The sequence below is a fragment of the Schistosoma mansoni genome, chromosome 1 (genome assembly GCF_000237925.1).
Source record: "Schistosoma mansoni strain Puerto Rico chromosome 1, complete genome".
Taxonomy (NCBI): domain Eukaryota; kingdom Metazoa; phylum Platyhelminthes; class Trematoda; order Strigeidida; family Schistosomatidae; genus Schistosoma; species Schistosoma mansoni.
Window position 1 is genome coordinate 9151405 of NC_031495.1, and position 25039 is coordinate 9176443.

At 32.3% G+C, this 25039-nt stretch overlaps 1 protein-coding gene across 1 annotated transcript in view; it reads left to right on the forward strand.

Annotated features, from left to right (window-relative positions):
* Nucleotides 1–25039, forward strand: part of Smp_123790 (hypothetical protein) — a gene marked incomplete at both ends in the record, with an annotated part of 54407 nt that overhangs the window by 16842 nt on the left and 12526 nt on the right. Inside the window, one exon of the mRNA XM_018793170.1 lies at nucleotides 24070–24513. Coding sequence (XP_018647709.1) covers nucleotides 24070–24513 — 444 coding nt within the window. The remainder of the gene's footprint in view (nucleotides 1–24069; nucleotides 24514–25039) is intronic.

The window sequence follows — 25039 nt, forward strand, 5'->3', positions numbered from 1 at the left end:
GATTAGAAATAGGAATCTAGATAACAAATCGATAGAATTTAAATGAATTAGTGTAGTGAACAAGAACATGACTGGGGACAATCGAATTTTTGACACAACTTACAGACTATCTCACTAAATTCTGTTAATTATACAGCAAATAGTTAATTTTCAAATTACCAACCATTTGTCTCAATCTTCACTGTTCCTTCTGTAAATATCAATCCATCTTCTTTAATTTCATTGTTCATGCATTTTCCTACCAATTGCGCTTCATTCCAGTTCTTTCCTTATCGGTCTTCTATCAAAATGCATTCTATGTCTGACCATCGCCATATACTACTTATATGGATATAAGTAGACCACACTACAGTAGTACTTAATAACATGATTTGTGAAATACATACTACTGTGTCAGCCACTGAAATCATTACAATAACATAATGAAATAAAGTATATTTTGAAGTTTTTTAACTCTTACACTTAACTGTTAATCCCTAAGACAGAACCAAACAAATGTTCTTCTCAGGCGAATAGATGGGTGCCGACTACATTATCTAATAAAATATAGTTTCCCATAAAATTAGGAGGTTGTAAAGTTAATTAATTATATGATTGTGGTTATGAGGTGTTAAAAAATATTAACTAAGACAAAACATTGGCACCAATTTATTTGGTTTTTAAAATATATAGTCTATCAATTTAACATTTGCTTATAATCATTGTTTGTACATAAATGAACCTATAAACAAGTCAGATTAGGATTTTCTCGACATATTACTTCATCTTTTAAATTTGTTGGTTTTTAGTTGAGATAGACATTGATTATGTCTTAGAAAGTAACTAACAGTGTAGTTCTGAATGTTTGTTCAATCCTATCTGGGAATCATCAAGTAGAGGCACCAGTATTCAAATGTTGATGTTCACAATTATACTCAGATCGATTACTCATCATTCAATAAGACAAAGACTTATTCGCTAAGTAACTAAATCACAGTTTACAACAATATATTTCACAAGTATTATAGTATTATCCGAAAGGATTTGTATTTTCTCTCCACTATTCAGCATAAAATATGATCATTCTGTACTGGTAAGTAGAATTTCTACTTACGAGTAACTAAATACAAGAAAATATTGAAGGAATCCTACTAAGAATTCAGTCAGTCGAGTTCAGCCATATCATGTGTGGAACAAGTTTTTCGAAAACAGTTGAACATATTTGGGCAAACTGACCGTAATTAACAACATAAACTATTATATTTGAACTACGAGTCTTGTTATGACGCTCGAATATTTTAAGTTCTGTTCTTAACATCATTATGAGACCTCATTATTTAAGAGTTACAATTTACGACAAACTAACCATTTAGCGATCTTTTATTTTTAATAGATGATTAACTTAGTTAACACATGTAGCTAACTAAAAATGAAATTTGTCGCAAACCTCCCAGTCTCATAATAAATAGATGAGCTTTAAGTTTCATATCTTTAAACGTCAAGTTATTTTATAAGAAGTACCAATCGACAAAGTCCATATCAGACCATTATATGTTGCATGTATAAGGGTATACAAGTTATTAGCCGTGAGTATAGTTCCTAAATTTGTTATTTAAACACTAGAAATTTCATTGTTTCAAAACGGCGAAACGATAATTTCTCATGTGGAAATGATTCACAATTTCTTCTTAGGAACCTAATTCATCTTACTAATACTACTGCTACTACTACTACTACTACTACGCAAATTTGAATATAAATTTAAAACCACCAGTCTAGTTAATATGTTTTATTTAAAAAATTTATTGCATTCGTTCATCAGTCTATATAGTGATTGGTATGCTATAATGAGACTTGAAATAATAATGAATCTGAGTTTTTTAATCAGTCAATTTTAGAATTAATAAAAACAATTATAAATCTAATAACCTTCATTATTTGTTTACTAGAGACGTTCACTTTTATCTAAAACAAACGAAACCCGGGTCCAGGGTTTCCTGTTGACCATCTCCAACCACCATCTTATCTCAACATAGTGCACGCAGTGTCGAGCCACCTAGACTAGTGGTCATGTTGCAACTTGATCAATAGCATTCGATCAGTACTAAGAAGGACTTGACACGCATGACGTTGATAACCGTCCAGCGATCAATCAATTGTGAATAAAATGGTATAATTCTAAAGTACAAAACTACTTAATTTATAAGTCGGGTATTTAACACGAAAACTTTTGAATTATGTAAAACCTTAAATTCATTCAGTATTGTTTGTTTGAATCTTCCCATCGATTTGTTAGGACTGCAACTGGTCAGTCTCTAATTGGCATATGTGCATACTGTGCGTATTACCTCAATATAGCCTTAATTCACAAGCATGGTAAGCAGAGATGGATAGTGGCTAGCAGTGGGATCCAGGACAAACAATACTGAATGAATTTAAACTTCACCCCATCGCACAAGCAAGTGGCTATCAGGACTCAGTGGCCGAGTGGATAACGCGATGGCGTTTGAAGCGAGGGTACTGGGTTCGAGTCACAGAGTGAACATCAACTCTGAGATGCAATTACATCCAGCTGACGAGTCTCAAATAGGACGAAACGCGCGTCCTGGATTCCACTGCTAGCCACTATCCATCTCTGCTTACTATGTAAAACCTTGTTTATATAAGATGGTCTCAGGAAACTTTGAATAAAAGTATTCTTTTGAACATCTTATACATCAATATCTTTTGTCTGTTGAATGGTAATTTTACATTGAGTTCTGATAATGATAATTGCTAGTAATCAAAATTAGTATGTTTGATCGATTATTTTGTGGTAAAATTGATCTTTTCACTTAGATGTGTTCATTCTTAGCTAAGTTTTGATTTTCTTACGCGGAAATTATATTCGATGAAATGGTATCTAGTAACAAAAATAATCCACGAATTTGGTCATCTGAAAGAGATCTCTGAAAAGCATAGGCTTTAACCGAAATTCAAGAAAAGAGTTTAGTAATGTTTAAAAATGCGTTGCTAATAAACGCCAATTGGCTAAAGCTTTGGTTAAGAGTTTTTTATCAACTATTTTTCAGAAGGGGTTTTGTGGAGATTTAGTATTTTCATAGTTGAAAGCTTGAGTGAATTGAAGCTAGACCACCAAAAGAAAACCTGGAAGCACTGGACAGCCATTTCGTCCCATTGTGAGACTCCTCAGCAGTGCGCATCCACAACCTCGCCTCGCGAGATTCAAACCCAGGACCTACCAGTCTCGCGCCAGAGCACTTGACCGGTAGACTACTGAGCCGGCATCCGATGGTGTTTGTGTCTAACTCCACCCAATCCACGAAGTTGAGCAACCGTTCACCAATTGTCTTCAGTGAGTTGATATCTCACAACAGACGTGGTTTGAACTCCACTATTCACTGCTTCTCAATATTTTTCAGTTAACTGTTATCAATTTACACAGCAATTTTAGACACTTTATCGATTTATTATTGAATCATTGTTAAAACGCGACCACGAACGCCTACTTTATGAAGTAGGCGCTAACCATGTTGTCCAGATGGATAACGAAAAGTTCACCGATAAACTTTCAAGCCTTAAGAATCCAGTAATACCAAGAACACACAACTGAGCTGCAAATCCTTTACACCCATTCAGAAATGTGCATAATGTAGCGAGTGGAGTGATGTACTAACTAAAAATGCTATTTCTTCTGTACACATAAATTGGGATGGAATGTACGAATTCCTATGGCTTCTGCTATATGAAGTAAATTGAAATTAAATAAATTGAAATCATTTCAAGTGATCTATCGTATACCTCCATCATTTCCCAACGGAGTTCGCTCCCGTCTACTTCATATAGCAGAAGCCATAGGAATTCGTACATTCCATCCCAATTTATGTGTACAGAAGAAATTCGTAACCCCCCTATCCCTTCCATGGCCGGACATAACTTAATAAATGACATTATTATTTGTAAAAATTTTATTTTGGTTATCATTTTTTGTAATTTTCTACCTCTTTCCGTTTGTATTCTTCACTATCTATTTACTTACATACTTCTTATTACGTAATGATTTTAATGTTTTGTGATTACTATTCTGGTCTATTTACCCACGTTTGACCTCTTAATTCTTATGTTTAATTATTGATAAGACTTTTGTTATCGTAATTTACTAAAAATGCTATTTGCCGTTTATTTCATACAGTTGAATTACTTCTGCTTCAAATACTGACTCAGCAGTTTGTCGTAAGCATTTTAATATCCGATTCCTTACAGAATTAGTGATAAATCCTACAATCAAAGTATGAGTTCCTAATTACCCTTGTGATTTTCATTTATTGCAGTCTTTGTCCCCATATAGTTTTCGGCCTTCATAGAAGTGTAAGCACTGTCTGCTCACATCATGATGAACATATTTATACTTCAATTGATCAATGTGATTTTAAGTTTTGAAAATTTAAACTTGATTTTATGTCTAAAGAGAGTTTGTTGTTTGTAATCCATGTAACATTTATCATCCGTTGTGTACTGGCTGTAACCTTAGGTTTCAGCCATCTGAACAGAATTAAGTATCGGTGTAACCAATAAACAGTTTAAAATTTTAATTTAGGCTTAGATGAACATTTCATAGAGGTAATGTTAACATATTTCAGGATTGTATAACCAACATTATAGATGGAAAATTTCAACAAAAGCTTGGCACGAAAAATATTCCTACTACTTAACTTATAGACATATTTATTTATTGGCTTCCTTTTAACAATACACCATCATTAAAACAATAATTAGGTGACTAATAAATTGACCAAATAAGAAAGATATAATAACATTCACATATTATAACAGACAATGTTAACTAACATACACCAACAACGAACAATACAAAACTAGTCTAATGAAACTTACTCATTGAAAAACGATTACTAAGACATGATAATACCATAACTGTACTGTATTGTACTGTACTCCATACTTTCAATACTTACTATATCAACGTTCCTGTTAACATTGGTTTATTCAGTTCATGCAAGAAGATCTACAACACAAAAAAAAACTGAAAATTGAATAAAGCGGAATATAGAAACAAAAAAAACATTTTCGGAAAATATTTGACATTTTACAAAAATATCTTTCAATACTTATCAACATTAGTTTATTTGTCTAGTTGGATAGCAACTCATCATTTACAGGTGAATGGAATTCGTTGTATATTATATATATTAATGTAAAAAGGTACTACACCAACACTATTACAAGAAGTATCAACCTAAAAATGGATGAAATTTTTTTCCCCCCAATTAATCAGATAAGCTTTAACTCATTCCAATATGTCAGCATATATGAATATATGTAACTCCATAGATTGAACTAAACCCTAGAGATTTATTTATATAGACAAATGATATCCTTTTTGTTTTTAAAGTTCTTGTTTCTTAAAATTTGTATTATGTTCTCTGTTTTGTTCTATTCCTCAAAAAACAAAAAAACATTCCACCGTTATTATTGGTTGGTAACAAAGAAAGCCAACAACCCACCCCCTTTTTTTCATTATTCATGATTATTTTGATAAATTTTTATGATAAAAAAGTTGCTTTTCATTGGAATGTTGTATTCATTTGTTTTTTTAATCTTTCATTTATTCTTTTATTCAAGAAAAGATCCTTATCATCTTGAAAGGATTAACTGACTAGTGGTATTAAAGGTTTTGTTATTATTCATCATTAAGCTTTGTTGTTACCATTTTGGTGTATTTTATTTATTACTAAAATCTCCACAAAACCCCCTTCTGATAATGATCATATGCTCGCTAATAACTGGCTCCATGAGGTATTTCCTGGAGTTCTAGTGAGAAGCAGTAACCAGTGGAGTTCAACCAGGTCTGTTAGGAGATGTCAACTCATTGAAGACATTGGTGAATGGTTGCTCAATTTTGTGGATTGGTTGAAGTTAGACATTAACACCGTTGGATGCCGGCTCAGTGCTCTATCGGTTAAGTGCTCTGTCGCGAGACTGGTAGGCTCTGGGTTGGAATCTCGCGAGGCGGGATCGTGGACGTGCACTGCTGAGGAGCCCCACAATAGGACGAAACGGCCTTAAAGCTGTGCTTCCAGGTTTTCCATGGTTGTGTAGCTTCAATTGACTCATGATCTCAACTATGTAAAATTACTGAAATCTCCACAAAACCCCCCTTCTAATATTTTATTTAGGTAAAATATTATAAGTACTAATACTTATTTGTATCAAGATAGAAGTAGTTTTATCGGAAAATGATGATTCAATGAAAGGTTAATTAATGCTCATTAGTAATTGGATTTTATATGGATCACAAAAGTTCGAATGATAATATTGATTCGTGTATTTTAAGTATATCAAGATTGAGTAAGTTAAACATCAATAGGAATGGACGATAATGGCCTAGATACTTTATGTAGATTAAGTTTTCAAATTTTATTTTAATCTGACTATGTAGTTGAATGATAACAAGCTTAGCTGAAACATGAATAGTAATGGATTCAGGTAGGAGTGAAGTTGTGAGTGACAACTGTCTTTGAATCATACACTTAAACGAAACAGATATCCAGTAGTTTACATGTTTCTGATATTTCTTCAGTTAATATATATGTAGACAAAATACAAAATTTTCATTAAGTAGTTTGGTTAAAAAAAACTTGATGTAAAAACTATGATCTTAAATTAGAAATGTTAATGTTTAGAAATGATTAAAAATTTAACTTCATAGTATGCTCAATATGATTCAAGTCTTTAGACACATACTGTTAACTGTTTACATCTATAATTTTTACTCACCTGATATTGTTTTGAAATCAGAGTTGTTATAAATTTTGAAGTTAACTGACCGAATTGTTGAAATGGTTTAATTTAAGCAGTTTCAACTTTTTAAGCAAAGATAAATAGTGGCTGCCAGTGGGATCCAGGACTCGTGTTTCGTCTTATTTGGGACTCGTCAGCTGACTGTACTCACATCTCAAATTTGATGCTCATTCTGGGACTCGAACCCAGTACCATTCGCTTCAAACAACATCGCATTACCTACTCAGCCGCTGAGTTGTGATAGCCACTTGCTTGTGCGATGAGGTGAACTTAATTTTATCTGGTATTGTTTGTTTGAACCTTCCCATTGTTATTTAGGACTGCAATTGATCAGTCTCTTGTTGGCACATGTGCATACTGTGCATATTACCTTGATATAGCCTTAGCTGTTAGCCACTATCCATCTTTGTTTATAGTGCTTATGAATTAAGGCAGTATCATGGCAATACGCACAGGATGCATAAATGCCAATTACAGATTGATCAACTGCAGTCCTAAACATCAATAGGAGGATTCAAACAAACAATATCAAATGAATTTAGTTTCAACTTTAGTTGAATCTTTTAATTCCTACTTTTTCTTCAATAAAATAATGGAAATAATCAGAGATAAGTAATGGTAGAACTTGTTATTCATTAAAGGATCATCCAACCAAGTTCACATATTGGTTTTGTTTATTGTGCGAAAATGAGTCTTTGGTATATAACGCTACGTGATTTAGTTATGTTTTGTCAAAGCTCAATAGTTATATATGGTCTTAGGTTCGATCCGACGTTGTATTAGTCTCTTTGAAATATGTATTAACTGAGAAATTAATAATTATTAATATACATATTATTATAATCGTCAAAAGTGAATGGAAGCATGATAATTAACTAAATAGATTAAATATACACTAGTGTTGATCTTCTTTATGCTTGAGGTATTTCTGGTCGTTAGAATTTCCACAAATATCGTCTTGAAACGTTTCTAACTTTCATTTATAAGTTACTACATCAATAAGGAAACTAATTATTCCTAATTCAATGATAACTGAATTAATCGGAAACTGTTCATAGTTTATAAACTAACATGTATAGATAAAGAAAATAACTTACAAATTGATTGAATAATGAATTCATTACTTAATGTAATATATTAACATTCTATTGTACAATTATAAATTCACCCTTTTAAAACTGTCATTAATAACCATCTATATGTTCATAGTTTCATTTTTTTTGTTTTCATTTATTTCCTTTACGCATCCAGAATACCTTTCAATATTTTGAATTCTACGTTGAATTCTACATTGACTACTATTCTTTAACTAATATGGTATATTTTTATATATCTAGTTGAAATCATGAGTCAATTGAAGCAGGATCGTGGATGCACACCGCTGAGGAGTCCCACAATAGGACGAAACAGACACCCAGTGCTTCCAAGTTTTCCATGGTTGTCTAGCTTCAATTGACTTATGATTTCAACTAATATATAAAAAATTACTAAAAATCTCCACAAACAACCCAATAATATTGTATATATGTATATATCAAGATGATTTTGAAATGTACAACAGTTGTATAATCCTAGTTTTATGTATGTTTGTATGAAATGAATGATAAGTGAAATGAAATCTGTCAGTTCAATTCAAAAGAAACGGAATTTGTTGTAGACTAGTTTTGTAAATACCATATTTTCAATTTTCAGTCATTTTACGAATAGATTATGTTTATAGTTGAAAGCATGAGTCAATTGATGCTAGACTACCATGGAAAACCTGGAAGCACTGGACGGCCGTTTCATCCTATTGTGGGACTCTTCAATGGCAGTGCGCATCCACAATCTCACCTTGCGAGATTCAACTATGGAAATACTAAATCTCCACAAAACCCCTTCAGATTATATTTAGTTATATGATTTAAAAAATAAGCGGGGTTATTTTCATAAAAAAATTTACCTGTCTTTTAGTGATTGAATAAAGAAAGTGTAGACATTAGTTTCATCTTATTATGATATATAGCTTTCTATAGATTTCATGGCAGTTTGTTATTACAGTTTATAGAAACGAAGTTAATAGGTTGATAATTCGTTTAATTAACATAACAATTTCCGAGGAAGAAGATAATTGAAAAGTACGAACTGAGAGTATATTGAGCACCATCAATATGTGTATTTTATTATACGTAAACTGATGATTAGTATCAATTTATAAATTATAGAACAAAACAGCCTGGATATTGTCGTTGTAAGAAGGATAAAAATAGACATTTGGAAAATTGAAAGAGATATTGAGTAGAATGTTCATAAATGGATTTATTTGAAATGAAAGAAGTTAGAAGGTAAATCACGTGGTTTTTAATTTAAAATAAAACAAACAATGAACAGGTTATCTGAAATTCTTTATTGCCTAGTTCCTGTGCCCCTATGTATATTTAATATTTCAACTGATCTTGTGGAGCTAGTTGTATTGGGCATATAACTAAATAATTTCATCACCCTCATAATTGACCAAAGGATAAAAGAAAGCAGTAAGAAACTCCTTTTTGGTGTATCTAGTCGGCACTAGTCATCATGTAGATAAGACTTTACCGCTTTCAGTTATTCATATAATCCCACTGAATTTACCCTTCGTTTCCAGAATACGAATCTTATATACAATAGAAACCATAGAAATGTATATCTAAAACCTAACTTTTGTTTAGAAAAAGGTCTATACAGTCTTAGAATCTACCATAGCTTTCCACTTAGATCCCATTATGTGTTTCAAAACTCTTCTTTTTCTTCTGTTAAAATTTGTTAAACTTCAGTTTTGTTAACTTTTTAATTCCTAATTCTAATCTTAAGTTACCTGTTTACTAACCTTATTATCTAACTTTCATTGAAACCGTCCTACTTATCTCTAATTATACAGATAACTAAACAATATTTATATTTATATATAAATTCAATTTGAATTTCCATTCCTACTTTCATGTAATGAGTTGTAATAATTAACTGATTATAAAAATTTGCTTTAATTTTAATTTTTCAAATATTTTTTATTAATTGATTATATTATTGGTAATTTGGTTCACCATCATCTATTCGGTGTCGACTTTCTACTCGATTGTAAGACCTAGAAATATTTGTGTAGAGTCCTTGTTATGGCCTTAGCTATACTATTATCTTCTTAGAAACGCTGACTTATACGACAAAACTAATGACGCCTACACCAGTACGGGCAGCCTAGAGTCCTGATTAGTTCTTATTCCGACGATTCTTGCATGTTAAGTCCAGAATGTCAGTTTCAGCCTCCACGATACAAATCACATATTTCAAAAATACTGGGTTCACATGAAAACAAATCAGACCACGTCACACCATAAGATAGAAAATAGCATTTGTACAAGATCTAGCTAAATGTGGCTGTGATTGTGAGAAAGTGTGACTAATAGATTGAGAATAAATTGAGAATAGTAAATCATATTACAGTACTCAATAGATCAAATAAATGTTTATAATGAAAGGAATATAAATCTAAGTATAATGTGGCCAGTTAGTAGTCATACATTAATAGTATTCGTATAGTCCATAAGTTATTCCTAACGGTTATCATTCATTCATTCTCGTCCGGATATAATAACCTTCATACAGAACCAAAATAACTTATTTAGTATTGTTTCTTTGGATCTTCCAATTGATGTTTTTAGGACTGCAACTGGTTAGTCTCTAATTGGCATATGTGCATACTGTGTGTATTGCCTCGATACAGCCTAAATTCACAAGCATTACAAGCAAAGATGGATAGTGACTAGCAGTGGACTCAGTGGCCGAGTGGATAACGCGATGAAGTTTGAAGCGAAAGGTACTGGATTAGAGTCCTAGAGTGAACATCAACTCTGAGGTGCAGGTACATCAAGCTGATGAGTCCCAAATAGGATGAAACGCGCGTCCTGGATTCCACTGCTAGCCACTGTCCATCTTTGCTTACCAAAATAACTTATCTTATTTAAAATTCTTTGTTTCTAACATGTTTGACAAAATATAACTGTTTGAAAGGAAGAAATCTGCTAAGTATAACTACTGAAATCTTGCAACTTAAAATGTAAATTAAGATACAACTAAACTACTGGATAGCTGATTCCATGAATTAGCTACAATCAAACGTATGCAATTTATTTAGTGTATAATCAGTTCTTACCAATAATCTGATTTTTTGGTTAGCTTAGTTATTGTCTTCTTTCAACTGGAGTAAACCTTTCAGCTTATCAAGGTTGGGAAATTGTATGAATACATATAAATGATCCAATTCGTCATTAAATCAAAAGCCTTCTGATTACTTAACAACCATGTTATTTGTAGATAATTTCGAGATTCTGACCTCATTCATCTCGGCGTAAGAGCATTACCATTATCTAGGTGTCTATAGACTTGTTCCCTGTCTATATAATGGGGAGATTTATAAACCTAGATTTCATTCTTGCTTTACAACAGTGCACTAAAGGGATTAATTTTAATTTACCATAGAACAATTTTACATGAAGCCCAAAATAATGATTCGTCTTTGAGTTATGCATGACTATAAGAAGGATTTTTCAAGTGTTTTTGACTGAATTATTTCCAGTACACGTCATTTGGTTAAATATTAACTAATTTTTAAGACCTTTTTATATTGGGTAAAAAGACTTTTAAATGATCCATATATATAAGTAACTCATATTTTGAGTATATAGTCAGAGATCTTTTCCTAACCTTCCGAGATAAGAAAACTACTTTTTAGCGATAGCTCTCTATCTCAATATTGTTAACATAATATATGATTGATTCTACATTGACTAAAAACATTTACCATCACAACTGATCAAGGTTAGAGTTGATGATCGAATTTTTCCAAGGAATGTACTATTTATGTAAGGGAAAAGGTGATCATTATAAACAAAAGGAAATAATATTAAAATATAAATAAATTCATTCACTGCTGAGGAGTCCAACAAAAGGACGAAACGGCCATCCAGTGCTTCCAGGTTTTCCATGGTAGTCTAGCTTCAATTGACTCATGATTTCAACTATAAAAATCATTATTTAAAGACAATTTCCCATTCTGTTAATTGATTTACAATATTTAAATTCATAATTATCATTTTCCTCTTGATAGTCTCGTTAAGTCATAAAATCTTCAACAGGATTATTATTGAATCAATCAATAATTTGTTGCCATTACTAATGAATTCTTACAGTCTAGGTTAGGTTATTAGAAAAAAACAATCGAAAGTTATTTAACTAAAGTGCACTGAAAGATCAGTTTTTCATTTTACAAGAAAATTATACTTACTAGATTATAACTAATCAGAGTATTTAAAGCAATTAGTCCCTTTCATAAATTTTGATAGTGTAATAAGAAGATGAAGATTATCAGAACTATGTGATATATTAGCGCAATACATTTCGAACAATCTGATCACACATATACTTGTTAAAAACATTTATATATAAAAATAAAAGGTCAACTAGACTAAAAATGGAGGGTAATAATAAAAACAATGTGAAAACAATTTGAAACCTAATTACTCTGGATAATAAACTTAAATTATCAGGGTGGGTTTAAGGTGAGAGCAAAGTGTTTTTGAATATACAAACAGGGTTTGAATTTTCGTATGGCTAAGGCTTCAATAAACCTTAGTATACGCCCTTTTACACTTTTATACAACACCACAAAAGCCGAGTTTAGATCAATCTTATGTTTTTAACAGGTATATGTATGATCAGATTGTTCGAAATTTATTGCGCTAATATATCACATAGTTCTGATAATCTTCATCTTCTTGATCATAGTATACTCAAAAGCCAAAAAAAGAAACACCGCTTAACATGAGCTTATTTTAATGGTTGAGATCATTAAATCAATTGAAGCTAGACCACCATGGAAAACCTGGAGGCAGTGGGCGGCCGTTTCGTCTTGTTGTGGGACTCCTCAGCAGTGCACATCCACGATCCTGCCTCGCGGGATTCGAACCCAGAACTTATCAGTTCAGCGCACAAGCGCTACCATAATACTAATGAAAATGTACTTAACTAACAAAATTTTTTTTGGTTAAGTAAGATAGAATAGTGTTTTTAATGTCTGTACTCAAATAGAAAATATAACCTTATTAGATTGAAATTTTGATAAGATTTTTTTTCCCTAATTTTAATCAAATATAAATGACATAGATACATTTAACTATATTGAATTGTGTAGATGTATTTAAGATAAAATATTCAATATTTATTTATTGAATGTTGACTTAGATGTTATTTATGTTGAACTATTGAAAGATAAAGTACAATCAGTCTCTTATTCATTTGAAAGGAATAGTTTTTTAAAGTTAAATTATGTTCCAGAGTTTAGTTTCTTTACATTTATCAGTATGAATTGAATATCATAACCTATTGGTTTAGACTATCTGTTGACAAAGTTACATGACTAAAGGAGCACCTATCCGACTTCAAATTAGCCCGTGAATATATATTAACTTATGGAAGCAAGTACGTGGTACGGCCGAGAGTGGGGAGGGCTCGCCCTCTCTCTCGAAATGCTCTCACACGGTCACGCGTATACAGCCTCTGCCAGGGAAGTCCTACTCACTGCCTTCTCGAGGTGGGGGTGTCTTTTACGAGAGTGAGAAGACGAAAAGCGAATGTCCGACGCTTTAACCGGGTTGGTAGACACGGAGGGTCTACCTAGGGGAGTTGAAAAACCCTGATCCCACACCAATGGTGCACATGGGCTGACTCCAGGATCCTGAGGGAACAAAAGGCGTATGAATCAATCGTTTGTCACCGGCTACCATAGAACTGCATCTCCTTACGATGCTCCACTGTCTTGTGGATCAGACCTTTAGGTCGAAGGCTCCGGTTGCGGCCCTCTATAAGAAAACCACCTGCTTCGGCTTGGGCACCCGGACAGTATCATAGCCCTCACACAATCAAACGAAATGACAAGTTTTTGTGTGGAGCATAAATATTTGATGCCCCTGTACCAATATTTATGTGTTCGAATAATAATTATAATATTTGAGAGGAGGTAAAAGGTTTACAGGTACGGTCACATGATACTCAGCGGATAATAAGTATAAATTGAATGTCATAAAGATATTTAAAGCAGTTAATTAACAACGAATGTCTGTTTGCAGAAGCTACTATCATCAACCGCTTTTCATTTGACTGTTGTAAATAGAGAGAAGGTGAAGTAAACCTCTAATTGTAGTGGTAAAACGCTTGTTTATAACATTATCATTTAATTTTACTTGATAAATTTGAGCATTCCACTGATATTTATACACGATGTTAATTTTAATTTCACGATAACTAGGTGACTTGATTACACAAGCACTCGTTTCTCCAAAGCAAAATTTTTTATTTCTTAATTGATACTTATGAAGTCAAATATTTCTTGATTTTCAACTTAAAAATATTATTATTAGAATGGGGTTTGTAAAGATTGTAGAAATTTTAACAGTTGAATTCATCAGTCAATGTAAGCTAGACCACCGTGGAAAAGGTTGAAGTACTGCACGGCCGTTTCGTCCTAGTACGGAACTCCACAGCAGTGCACATCCATGATAACACACGGGACTCGAATCCACAAACCTCAGTCTCGCAAACAAACGCTTAACTTCTAGACCATTGAACAGGCATCTATGTATTATTGCGCAATGATTCATCATGGACCGATTGAAGTTAGACATTAAAACCGTTGAATGCCTGCTCAGTGGTTTAGAGGTAAGTGTTTGTGTGTGAGACAGAAGGTTGTGAGTTTGAGCCCCATGTGCGGGATCGTGGTTGTGCACCTCTGAGGAGTTCCATAATACAACGAAACGGCCGTCTAATACTTTCAGGTTTTCAATAGTGATTTAGCTTGCATCGACACATGAATTCAATTGTTAAAATTTCTACAATCTCTACAAACCCTCATTCTGATAATAATATTTTATTCTGCTGCCTACGACCTAAGAGTATGAGTGATAATTATTTACAACAAACAAATAAAATTTATGTCATTGTAATGAAGATTAGTACAATAAGGACGTCAATCACTGAAGAATGATAGGATGGTAAAATGGATGACTGTTTATGTATTACTGAATGAGAAAAATCTAGGAGACAAGTATTTTTGAAAAGATATGGAGACACGTTTCTAGAGGACCGCAAGTGGTATCATAGTTATCCAATAAGTAACATGCAATTTCAATAGGTTAACATTACAAAAAAGATTTTAAAAAATGGTGACCAAATAATGAAACACGAATTCTCATTGCAAAAGCTATTGCACAATCGAATACTGAAAAATAAAAGTTACGAGTGTGGTGAGAAATTCACAACTGTATCCTTTCGAATATATATGTTCATTTTCAACTTTTTTCTTTATGGTAATAGCGTTGGTGTAACCCAGTGAATTAAAAGTTATTTGGGTATTGATTATTTTCAACGTTATCAAACAATCAACATTGCGTTAACAATCAAGCGAAAGGTGAACTGTATTACTGTTGAGCTTTACCCATCTTAATACATTTAGCTATTACAATCCAATGGTTGTTATTGTGTAAGTATGATGCTGATATCGCTCCTCTAGGAACGTGTCTGCATGTCTTTTCTAGAATTTTCACATTCAGTAATACACAAACCATGGAAAACCTGGAAGCACTGGACGGCCGTTTCGTCGTATTATGGGACTCCTCCTAGGTTCAAATCTCGCGCATTGCTCAGGAGTCCTGCGATATGACGAAACGGCTGTTCAGTGCTTCCAGGTTTTCGATGGTTGTTTAGTTTAAATTGACTCCTGATCTCAATTATATTTGTTTGTTGTAAATAATTATCACTCATACTCCTAGGTCGTAAGTAACAGAATAAAAACCATGAAATCAATAAATTCACCTTATTGTGCTACGTATATTGTTCTTTCTTTGGTCAAACTTATCAATAGATAAGATTGTTAGAAATCACTAATTTTATTCTGTAAAGTTTGTCATTCTTGTTCTATTTTTCTTTTAGCCATATGTAAATTAAATTCACTTAGTATTGTTTGCTTGAATCTTCCCATTGATGTTCAGGACTGCTATCGATCAGTCTCTTATTGGCATATGTGCATACTGTGTGTATTGTCTCGATGTAGCCATAATTCACAAGCATTATAAGCAAAATAGCTGAGTGGAAAACGCGATGGCATTTGAAGTGAATGGTACTGGATTCGAGTCTCAAAGTGAACATAAACTTGGCGAGACTATAATTTATGGACGAGCCAATTAGAAACGTTTGAGGGATTTCAAGGTCACAGCACCAATTTCAGTACCTGATGCTCACGTACGATCGGTTCACAGAGAATTATGGAGAAGACCTGACAGTTAAGCGGCTACAACAAATGAAACTACAAAGAAGTTCCTGTATCTGTAATTACGGGTATCAATTGACTTGCAGACCTTAAGCAGACTACCGTGATGTTGTCCTTCGATGTAATATATATTGAAGGAAGATGTTTGCTAGAATAAGAACCTTTATCGCTCTATCCAGATTGAGACTAAGGCATATTATAATAATTGCCGCCAACTGTATAATAAAAGCACTAGTAACATTGGCTGCAATAATCGCAGATGTTACTGAAGCTTCGGCTGTTCAGTAGTATAAGTATTGTAGGGACATATCCATAATAAAAATGATAAACTTACACAACCAGAGTACACACAAATAATAATGAAGCTATGTGGTCGAGGTTGAGGTTTTTTGACCCTGTCATGGCTCCAGAGACCAGCTATTATGGAGCCACATGGATGAGTTCCTCTACCTTATGCATTACGATTTTGGAACCTTTGAACCTTTTTCTAACAGTGACAAGTTTTTGGACCATATAAAAGAAGTGTATTATTTCGTTTTGTATGATATATTTTTACTCTATGCTGACTGTTTACTGATTGGCTAACATTTCTCAAGGTCAATTAGGATTCGATCAAAGGTCGTCCATAAATTATAGTCTCGCCATCAACTCTGAGATGCAGATACATCCAGCTGACGAGTCCAAAATAGGACGAAACGCTTGTCCTGAATTCCACTGCTAGCCACTATCCATCTTTGCTTACATATATATGTATTAGTTGATAAGTGTATTAATTGAATAAGACTGAAAAATATTCCAGTTTCAATGATTTCGTCATAGTAAAAAACTAACTTTCGAATAACCTGATAATTAATTATCAGAAATCGATTTATTTTATTGGCCTAAAATGGTTATTTATAGGATATATATATATTGTGGTGTGGTCTACTTATATTCATATAAGTAGTATATGGTGTTGGTCAGACATAGAATGTATTTTGGCAGAAGACCGATGAGGAAAGAACTGAAACGAAGCGCAATCGGTAGGAAAATGCACGAACAATGGAATTAGAGAAGAAACAGTGAAGATCAAGACAATTGCTTGTTAATTTGTAAATTGACTTTTCATTGTATGGTTTTCAGAATTTACTGAGATAGTCTGTAATTTGTGCTTAAGTACATTCGATTGTCCCCAACCAGTCGTATTCTGTTCACCGTATATATATATATATATATATATATATATATATAGACATTCGAACTGATTCAACTACTAGGTGTATTATGCTTATCTAAACATAAAGTCAATAAATGGTTGTTTGTTTTTTTCTTTTCTTCACCTCTTTACAGGTTAATTGTTTTGTTGTTTTTTTTTAATTTTTTCCTTCGGATTTTTTTTAAACATTGAAACATGAATAAATAACAATAAAAGAAAAAAACAGATAACTCGTTTTCATCAAAAGTTCGATAAGGGATAGAACAATCTCATTTGAACATGGGATGAAATGTGCTTTTTTTGATTGTTAACATAGAACACAACAGGTTATTTATTACTTTAGTTTATGATGACTATCATTATTATGACTACTATTATTTTCATTGGAAATAATCAACGAAACTAGCTATGGTACTCCCCTACAAAAGTCTTGTTACTCGTTTTGATATCAATCATCCATACAGATATGTGGGGATAAACACATATACACATTCATGTATTCACAAATATAAAGGCATGCTAGAAGATAGATGATGGTACATGTTAAGCAAGCTTTTATAGGAAGCTTCAAATCCTGTCGATAATGTTGATGATGTTTAGTGATTAAAGATGAACAAGTGTTTTATCAACAAATACTGTACATATGATTATAGTATTATTTATTGACATGCATTTATACACTAATTTTAAACCTCTGTTCTATAGTGATTGTACATTCATCGCAAACATTTGTCTGTCTACTTATACGTCTATGAATGAATTTGTCACTAACGCATTAAATTATTCGCTTAGCAAAATCTATAGAAATAATTAGTTATCGTGAAATTTCCTTGCATTCATAGCCTAAGAGCATGGAATCGATCAAATGTGTTTGAAGTGGTTGTGTTTTTTTAGTGTATTTCATTTTCTAATAGTAATATGTGAACATGTATTATGCTCCCATTTATTTACACATATATGATATAATGACTTATATGCGCCATACGCCTAAATAAATAAGCAAAATTTTGTTTATAGGATGGTGGTTTGTGGAGGTCGTTGAATGTTTTAATGCACATCAAAAACTGACCTTAGTTATGCGATGACTCGAAACTAGGAAACATTTGATATATGTTTCTACCTGGTACTGGACTCCTCATTAGTGCACATCTACTACTCCACTGATTATCGAGGCATTCAAACCGATTTCCAAAAAACGACTCGAACTCTGTTGGTTTACTATATTCATGTTTCTCCATTAATTTGTAACAGCGTTTATAATTAAAGTCTATGATTTGGGCATTGCATGACAAAAGTCTTGATCATACATACAATGTTAAGATTGTAAATACACTGTACTTATGAATACAAAACCATAAATAATTCGTTTCCGTCTATTGCCTATAACAAAAAGGCAGCACTAAACTGATCCCTCATCTTCAAAATTCAAAATAAATTAATCTCTAGAAACTATCCAATTCGATATTTATGTATAATGTAAAATTCCTTTTGGAGTATTTTCATTGTTAATATATATTAAACATTGAAATGTTATTTATCCACTTAGGAAACAGATAACTATACCCAGAATAATACATTTTAACTTTGATCAACATCTTCATTCAAATGACAGGGACTAAACAAAAACATTCACTTTACAAAAATTTATTCCTTGAATTCATACGAGACAAATTATTTTCCGAAATCCTTTCTTTAAAAAATGTAATTCAATGGTGTTTGGTAAATATAAGAAGTGTATTCTATAAAATTTACAATCATCAAATATTTCTTTGATTCCTTTCGGTCTATGTGTATGTATATGGGAGAGTTTTTTTATTTTTATTTTCTAGAATATCCCATCTCATGTCAAGTGTTACATTCTTGATCTGTTGATTGAATTATAAGATTACAATATTGACTGGCGGAAAAATGTGAAATTTTCAATAATTTTCTGTTATTGTTGGTAAAATATGGTTGTTGCCGTTTTTTTTTTATTTCAGCGAATGATTCCATTTTTTTTTGGAGGGGAAACAATATACACATACACACAAAGATTGAATATAACACTATAAACTATAAAAAAAAGAACAAAATGAATTCCAAATATTGATAAATGGTAACTAAGAGAATTTCAAATATTTAGATTTATAAAGTTATTCGTGGAAAAAATATGATGGAAATAATGAATACAGTAGTCTCTAATCAAAGATGGATAGTGGCTAGTAGTGGAATTCAGGACGCGCGTTTCGTCCTATTTGGGACTCGTCAGTTGGATATGCCTGCATCGCAGAGTTAATGTTCACTCTGTGACTCGAACCCAGTACCGTTCGTTTCAAATGCCATCGCGTTATCCACTCGGCCACTGAGTCCTGATAGCAATGTAGTCTATAATGTTTAAACAATGAAATAAATATCTCTTATATGTTCGTTTACTAAACATTTGTTAAATGTTCATAAAGCATTTCAGATAATTTATCTTGGGAACCAAGATATATTCTGAGTCCTAATAGAACAGAAAATAGATTTTTCGTTTTCTTGGTTACTAAATGATTATGATAGAAACTGTAAATGAATCATGTGTAATCATATTGCATGCTTAAAAGTGATATGCTCAATTTTAGCTATTAGTAATTACAAATATGTCCTCGCATTACCATGCAGGGAAAATCTTTATAAAACAAATAGGATACATACAAAATTCCACTTTTGTTTTGTTAAAGTTTTATTATATTTTTAATGCTGTAATAATGATAAAAGTAATTAGCTGGTACAATTGTAAATTTATGCATACTTATCAGAAGGGGCTTTTGTGGAGATTTCAGTAATTTTGTAGTTGAAATCATGGAGTTCTAGTAAGAAGCAGTAACCAGTGGAGTTCAACCAGGGCTGTAAGCAGATATCAACTCACTGAAGACAATGGTGAACGATTGCTCAACTTCGTGGATAGGTTGAAGTTAGACATTAACACCGTTGGATGCCGGCTCATTGATCTATTGGTTAAACGCTCACGCGCAAGACTGATACGTCCTGGGTTGGAATCTCGCGAGGCGGGATCGTGGATGCGCACTGCTGAGGAGTCCCATAATAGGATGAAACGACCGTCTGGTGCTTCCGGGTTTTCCATATTGGTCTAGCTTCAATTGACTCATGATTTCAACTATAAAATTATGGATATTTACGAATGTTTTGAAATTATAATAATTTTTATCAAAACAAAAGTTATGGATTTAAAAATTAATCAGTAGTTTATAAACCATTTCATACGATTACTTTGTGATTATTGTTTGGATGCTTATAACATAAATTTTATAGAAGACAACTTTTCATTCTCATTCAAGGTTATATACTAGTAAGTAAATAAAACACTAAACTTAGGACCTTTAATTTTAATAGCTGAGATCATGAATCAATTGAATCTAGACCATCATGGAAAACCTGTAAGCACTGGACAGTCGATTCATCCTATTATTGGACTCTGAAGCAGTGCGTAGTTTTGAAATAAGCAAAATGTCTTTGAATTATCGAATAGAAATTCGAAGGTTCAATTCTAGTCAAATTGATAGATAACTCAATAGAAATCTAAATAAATAGAGGTTCGTTGTATTCTTTTTTACACAATTGAACCTCAAAACGTCATTATGTGCAGATCGTATTATAGATGTACTGAATTCTATTATGGTACATGATTGAAAAATACTTTTTTCTTGTATTGGTATGGTGTTTTCGTATATACTGATCAAGGCAAAACTAATCTTAGAACAATTGAATGTCTAAATTGTTCTTTTCTGAATATTCCAGTTAGTAGTATTGTAATGAACAAAACACGACTGGGGACAATCGAATGTATTTAGACACAAATTAGAGAATATTTCACTAAATTCTGTTAACCATACAACAAACAGTTAATTTGCAAACTAACAGTCAGTTGTCTCAATCCTCACTGTTTCTTCTGTAAATATCAATCCATCTTCTCTAATTCCATTGTTCATGCATTTTCCTACCGATTGCGCTTCATTTCAGTTCTTTCTTTATCGGTCTTCTGCCAAAATACATTCTATGTCTGACCATCACCATTTACTATTTATATGGATATAAGTAAACCACACTGCAGTATCATTTAAAAGTTAGCAACATTCATCTATTCCATATTATTCTTCTGAACAAGTAAAAAAAGCATCACTCATAAAAGTAATGGCCTAAGTAGACAATGAAATAAATAATAGGAAATAGTTAATATCAATTCCTTTAATATATCCTAACCGACTGTCTACTTTTCTATTCATGAATAGAAATTTTATAGTTGACTTAATTTTCCAATTACATTAATAAAAGTTTTAAAATGTATCTAACCATTAGATAATTTAGTCTCAATAATCTTCTATAATGTAGGAAGTAAACGTATGCCTACTATTTAATACATGACTTTCAATTAGATTTTTTGGTAGGGATTGATCGTTATTAGTTTGTGTATAATTTTAACTTCAAATGTAATTTTAATCTCAAACTGAAAAGGTAATGAGTTTCGGACAGCTATAATTGTTTAGCATGAAGATTTTTGGCAATGTACGTGTAAGACTATATATAAGATTGAATCGATTACATTCTGATCTTGATATAAGTACAATACTTTTAGACCGATGATTTGTCCTGTCTACTTAGAGACCTGATTATCTACAATTCAATCATTTTTGAGATTATTCGTTTACCACTGGAATGTCTTAAACTAAGATATACTATTGTAGTGAAAAAAAACACCGGTTTCATTTCAGTTCTTTCCTTATCGGTCTTCTGCCAAATACATTCTATGTCTAACCATCACCATATACTACTTATATGGATGTAATAGGCCACACTATACTATTGATATAGTACTTTCTGATTTCCAATGACGATTTTACTAATTCTAGTGAGTGATAACTGATGACATGATGTTAATTTGCATGTAACGGAACTTACATATAGAACATTGACGTATGTTCACTACATTCAAAATATTAATTTGATAAAAATGTAGTTGTATAAAACAGATGATGTTCCATACTGTCCTGACGCTTTGCTAATTCACAGGAAAAAAGACTTTTTTTAAAAAAACATACGACAGGGTTCTTGAAGCACTGATCAAATGTAAATTATATTGTATTTAGCTAAGTGAAATAGTATAGAATCCACCTTTGACTATTGAAAACGTAATGCGATTGTAAGCTGACCGTTTCAATGAAACTCTTTCAACTTAAAGTTATGACAAATATAGAATAGTATTTAACTACAATTAAGCATGTTGATGTCATTTTATACAGTGATGAGCTATTAGGTATCAGTACCAAAGTTGGACTTGATAGTTTCAAATAAATTGAGCATTGCGTAGACAGTCAATAATAAATATATTTTTGTTATATGTCAATGAGTAGAAAAATTGTATCTCTGACGTTTCGTGACTTAATGTAAGCCACTATTACACTTCATTTGCGAATTCCCATTATTTGTTTTTCATATTCTGTATGATTCTTTCGAATCATAGTTCCTTTTGAATTCCACTTCTGCTCTCTTCAAGTCGACCTTCCTACTCTTCTGCTGACAGATTTTACACTTACGATTGGTGTTACATACTACCTGTGTCGATAGACATGGGTAGAATACACCATAGTGTCATTAGAAAAAGTGATTTTTAAAAATCCCAAAATGGGCAATTTAGTGGATAGATAAACTTATGGGAGACATACTTTCAATGATCAGAATTTATTCATTTACAAAATGAAAGTCCTATGTGTTAGTTCTTGTAGCTGAATGCTTGATGATAACTTCCTAGACGATTCCTAGATTATCAGAAAATTCTTTAAACTTGAACTTTAAATAATAAAGAAAAAGAACGAAGTAATCATAGGACCTGAACTTCAAGTTTTATTACTGTACAGATTTATAAGTTATCGTTGACCTTTGAATTCTTTTAGGCTATGATAATTTTAAACTCAGAATAATCCATCGTCCAATTAAAGTGAGACATTTTTGTCGATTTTCTGGACATTTATAGTGCGTTTTCAATGAATGTATGGTTGGATAGTGTTTTCAGCATCCTCCTGACTTTTAAAAACTTCGTTTGGTAAATTTCAGTGGAATCTATTTCATGGGAGTACCATAAATTCAGAATGACCCGATAGTCGGGTACTATACAGGTTTTCGTCACAGCACAGGTATAAATATACCAAATGAAATAACAAGCAATAAAACAATAGTTAACATCAAACGATGGATTATCATCAGTGTTCAGAGAACATAATCAATGAGCCCTGTTTGTAAAGTATTGTGTTAGTCAAGATGGACATACCTTATAGCATAGTACTGAAGAGATGATTGAGTAATCTTATATCCACGGACTGGAATCTTCATTGAAAGTACCATAAATATATGATTAACAATCCTCATTAATTTCTTGACATATTGAAACCTCTGAAAATGTTTGCTTCTGATATGGATTGTAATAAATTAATTTACAGGGATTGTACAAGTTTCGTTGTTTAACTAACAAAATGCTCCTAGTTAGATCATCACCAAATCTTGGAAGCCCAAGACAAACGTTTTGTCCTAGTATGGGTCTTCTTAGCAGTGCGCATCCGGGAAACAAATTAACGAACTTAAGTCTCGTTCAAGATTTTTTAAATTATAGACAGATGAGCCAGCAACGTAGTATGATAAAAATATTTAAAACACTCGAAAATAAAACTGTTTTCTACTTCCTTTACCTATTTGTTTGATTCATGTGCATTTTTAGTGAATCCAACTACTCAAAGTGAACAACGACAACATCAGACTACAGAAAATCCCCAATTATCACGAGATAATGGTCGTACTAGTAACACAATCACTTCAACAACAGTAGATGAAAATTCAAGAAATGCTAAAGAATCCTTATATTTATGGCTCTCTGAGACACAACTTAATCAATTATTGGAGTATAACTTTCTGGATACATATCGAGCTCATGCTGGTCAAGGTAGGAGTTTATCCGATTTAAATTGGGACGCTAATCAGTCACAATTATATCATCAAAGTTTGTGTTACTGGTCGGATACCAATTTACCAAAGCATACATGTTGTACATTTCAAATGGAATTAGGATTATTACAGAAAACTACGGATGAATTGCATCAAAGTTTATCAAATTACTTAGGCCGATGGCATAAAGAACTGTCAAAATTAAGAACTGCTTTGAGAGGTAATTCGATAAAGAAACCTTTTTTAAGTCACATTTAGTATTCGCCTTTAAACAGTTTTTCACTTGACATGAGGAAATGTTGCTATTTTTTCATTATTCATCCGAAACCGTTCGCATGACTTTTGAAAAAACAGTTTTATCTTGAATGAGACCACTTAAACAATACTGCTCCTAAATCCGCAAATAAGTGAACTATATAGCTGTATTTCTGCTGTTTAATATAATACTTTTCATATGCAGAGCGATATCCAGAAATCATTTTAACAGATATTTAAGGTATGAAATCGAATAATTAGCGTAGGACTGTGTGTGCAACACATGATTACAAAGCAATGATTGATAAGTTGTCTACTTTCTTTAAATTGTTGACTTTTAAATTCAACGAAACATATTAAAATCAGAAGGGGTTTTGTGGATATTATACTAATTTTAATAGTTGAGATCATGAATCGATTGAAGCTAGACCACCATGGAAAACCTGGAAGCACATGGAAGCACAAAACAGCCGTCCAGTGCTTCCAGGTTT